This window comes from Rhinatrema bivittatum, chromosome 1, assembly GCF_901001135.1.
Source record: "Rhinatrema bivittatum chromosome 1, aRhiBiv1.1, whole genome shotgun sequence".
Classification (NCBI taxonomy): Eukaryota; Metazoa; Chordata; class Amphibia; order Gymnophiona; family Rhinatrematidae; genus Rhinatrema; species Rhinatrema bivittatum.
In genome coordinates this window covers 512,307,711-512,311,032 of record NC_042615.1, presented here as the reverse complement: position 1 = coordinate 512,311,032, position 3,322 = coordinate 512,307,711, and the positions used below count along the sequence as shown (strand labels likewise).

The 3,322-nt window shown below is 40.0% G+C and overlaps 1 protein-coding gene across 1 annotated transcript; it reads left to right on the top strand.

The window, feature by feature from the left end:
• The first annotated feature begins 1,001 nt into the window (after positions 1-1,001).
• On the top strand, positions 1,002-1,943 carry LOC115098496 (olfactory receptor 1F1-like). Its single transcript, XM_029615050.1, has one exon. It carries the CDS (start codon positions 1,005-1,007, stop codon positions 1,941-1,943), a length of 939 nt encoding a protein of 312 aa, XP_029470910.1. The 5' UTR covers positions 1,002-1,004.
• The last annotated feature ends 1,379 nt before the right edge of the window (positions 1,944-3,322 follow it).

Genomic DNA, 3,322 nt, shown 5'->3' with positions numbered 1-3,322 from the left:
ACTGGTCTTAAATGGAGGTTCCTGTAATGGGTGGAAGGAAATGTATGAATGTTGTGTGAGGTCTTAAATGGAGGTTCCTGTATTGGGTGGGAGGAAATGTATGAATGTTGTGTGACCGGGGTATGACTGTTTATAACATAGATATCTATGTCAATGTAATTGAACATGTAAAGTGAATGGCTTTGTTTGATACTATGGTTTATATATTGTGTTTTTGATTTCTGTATTTGTAAGTTGTGTTTTATTTTTGTATTTATTTAAAATTATAATAAAAATTATTTTGAAAAAAAAATAAAGTATTGTGGTTGCTGTGCTAGTTCACTTGGATACATAGAAAAAAAGGTCAACAAATAGGTTGTAGATTATATCATTTTAGGATTCTTCAGTTCCAGGAACCACCAACTGAACTGGTAGCTAAATGTATCAATATTAGAATCAGAAATGGTCAACTCATCCTTCCCTGTTGTATGGTCCTGTCCTGGGCATATACACCAAACCATTCTCCTGCTTCATAATGATGAAGGTGACCATGAAGGTGACAATGGTGATAATGATGATAATGGTATTGAAAATAAAAGAGATTAAGATAATAAAGGTGATAATGAAGACGATAATGGATGTAGTGGTAGGACAATGGTGTCAATGATGTTAGTGATGATGATGATAATAGAGATTATGATGATGGTGCTGGTGGTACAGAATGTGAAATTGAAGATAATGTTGGTGACTGTGATGGCTATGACAATTGTGATTGTGATGAAAGAAATGGCGATTGTTATTGTTTTGCACATGTTGATATCAGTAATAGTGGTGGTAATAGGAGAAGATGAGGTTGGTGGTGATGAAACTAATGGTGAATGGTGATAGATAATGGTCCCAGTAATGAAGATGATGAGAATGATGATATTAACAACTATAGTGAAAGCGGTAATGACAAAACTTTTCACAGGTTCATTTACTGTTAAAGTTTATGTTCTGTTCATTCACAGAGATAGGTGGAAGTAATGGAAAGGGGAAACAGAACCCCAGTGACTGAATTCACTCTGCTAGGACTCTCAGACCTGCCACAACATCAGCCATTTCTCTTTGTGCTGTTCCTGTGTATGTATCTGATCACTCTGGCTGGAAACATTCTTATCATTTCTGTGATCAAAGCTGACCATCAGCTTCACACCCCCATGTACTACTTTCTGGGCAATTTCTCTTTTGTAGACATCTGCCTCTCATCAGTCACTGTCCCCAAACTTCTGGCCAACATCTTCTCTGAAAGAAAAAGCATTTATTTTACTAGCTGCATTGCCCAGCTATATTTTTTCCTTCTTGCTGCAACTATGGAAGATCTTCTGCTTGGGGTCATGGCTTTTGACCGCTACATGGCAATCTGTAACCCACTGCGTTATCCTGTTGTGATGAACTCAAGGTTTTGTGCTCTTCTGGTGGCTTCCTGCTGGGTTATTTCTTCCCTGCATGCATTGATATACAGTGTCATGGCATCAAGGCTCCCCTTCTGTGGATCCACTACCATCTGCCACTTCTTCTGTGACATCCCGCCATTGCTGAAGCTTTCCTGCGCTGACACTACTACATATGAGCTGGTCATTTTCACTGAGGGGTCTTTGGTGGTTATGAGCCCTTGTCTTCTGATCATAGTCTCCTATGTTTGGATCATCTCTGCCATTTTGAAGGTGCCATCCAAGGAAGGAAGGAGAAAAGCATTTTCCACCTGCTCCTCCCACCTCATGGTAGTCATCTTATTTTATGGCACAGCTATCTTCACGTATTTTCGGCCTTCATCTATTTATTCCTTGGATTATGACCGGGTTGTGAGTGTGATGTATACTATTGTCACGCCTATGCTCAATCCTTTTATTTACAGTCTGAGAAATAATGAGGTAAAGGGAGCTCTATGGAGAGTCACCAGGAGGATATTTCAGAAAATATAAATGTTTCTATTCTTATCCATATTTTCATGGACCAATAAAATATATGGACTAATTAAGATTTGTGAAGAATGCTTTGGGACAGTGTAGGATCCAGATGTTTTTCATTAATGTGAAATTACCATTAATAAATTATTTTAACTTTTCTTTCCATGATATTCTTCATCTCATCTGTCTTCAGTACCGACATCTTCCCCTGAAACTGTTCTGCTGAAAACAGGACATATTGCAATATTATTCATCTCTCCCTCAGGCCTGCAGTAAATAAGATTTGATAATCAAACCTTGTTTTAAATACTTTCATGTGTTATGTATGTCATTTTTAGGTTAATTTGTTCTATTTGTTTACTGCACCATGCCTTGCCAGCACAAAGTTTGAAAACAGAGAATTTTGTTTTTATGAATAAATGTTTTTTATTGGTATTTCTCATAAAAAATGTACAACAGTGAGGAAGGTGGGTTCCTGAACCCTCTTCAGACCAAAAACATCATAACAGAGTGAAAAAACCCCCACTCCCAATTCCCCTGATATCCTTGCATTCCCTCCTTCCCTCACACCCCCACAGCACCCCCCCACCCCTCCCTTCACCCCATCCCAGGTGAGCGGTCGACTCCATCCCGGTGTACCGTCTCTCGTGAAGTTACTCCTCAGACAAAAGAAGTGGTGACTCAGTCATTTACTATCAAGCTTCGTGCCCGATGCAGGAGGGCCTGGAGATATGGTTTCCAGATAGAGAGAAAGTCCCGCCTCTGGTGCGGAGAACTCCAGGAAGCCATGTTGTCCATATTCATTATGGAGTGAAAGTGGTTCCTCCAAGTCCAGAAAGATGGCACATCATTGGTCTTCCATACCAAAACTATCACCTTTTTCCCCACAAAACAAGCCTTTTGTAAGAGCAGGTGAGAGCCAGGATCTCTAACCCTGATGGGAGAGATACACCTAAACAGTAACCATAAGGGAGCCACTGGAATGGCCACATCCAATAAGTCTGCCATATAATCTACCACCCTGTGCCAAAAACATTGGACAGAGGAACATGTCCAAAAAACGTGAGATAAAGTGCCAGTAGCCTTTTTGCACCACAGACATAAAGCGGAATTGGTAATAGTCAATTGGTAAGCAACTTGAGCGATAACATATGCCTGACTCAAGAATTTATACTGTAACTCCCTATAGTACATGCTAGTAGAGATCCTGGGTATTTGCCAAAAGCCCACCCGCAGAATAGACTGTGTAACAGTGAAATCCTCATCCTGGTTCCAGTGATCCACCAAAACCAACCAGATATTGACCTTCACTTGCCATCGCATGTAATTATAGTAAACAGACATGGATGGGATTTTATCTTGCTCAAAGTGAAACACCCGATCCAATGCCTGAA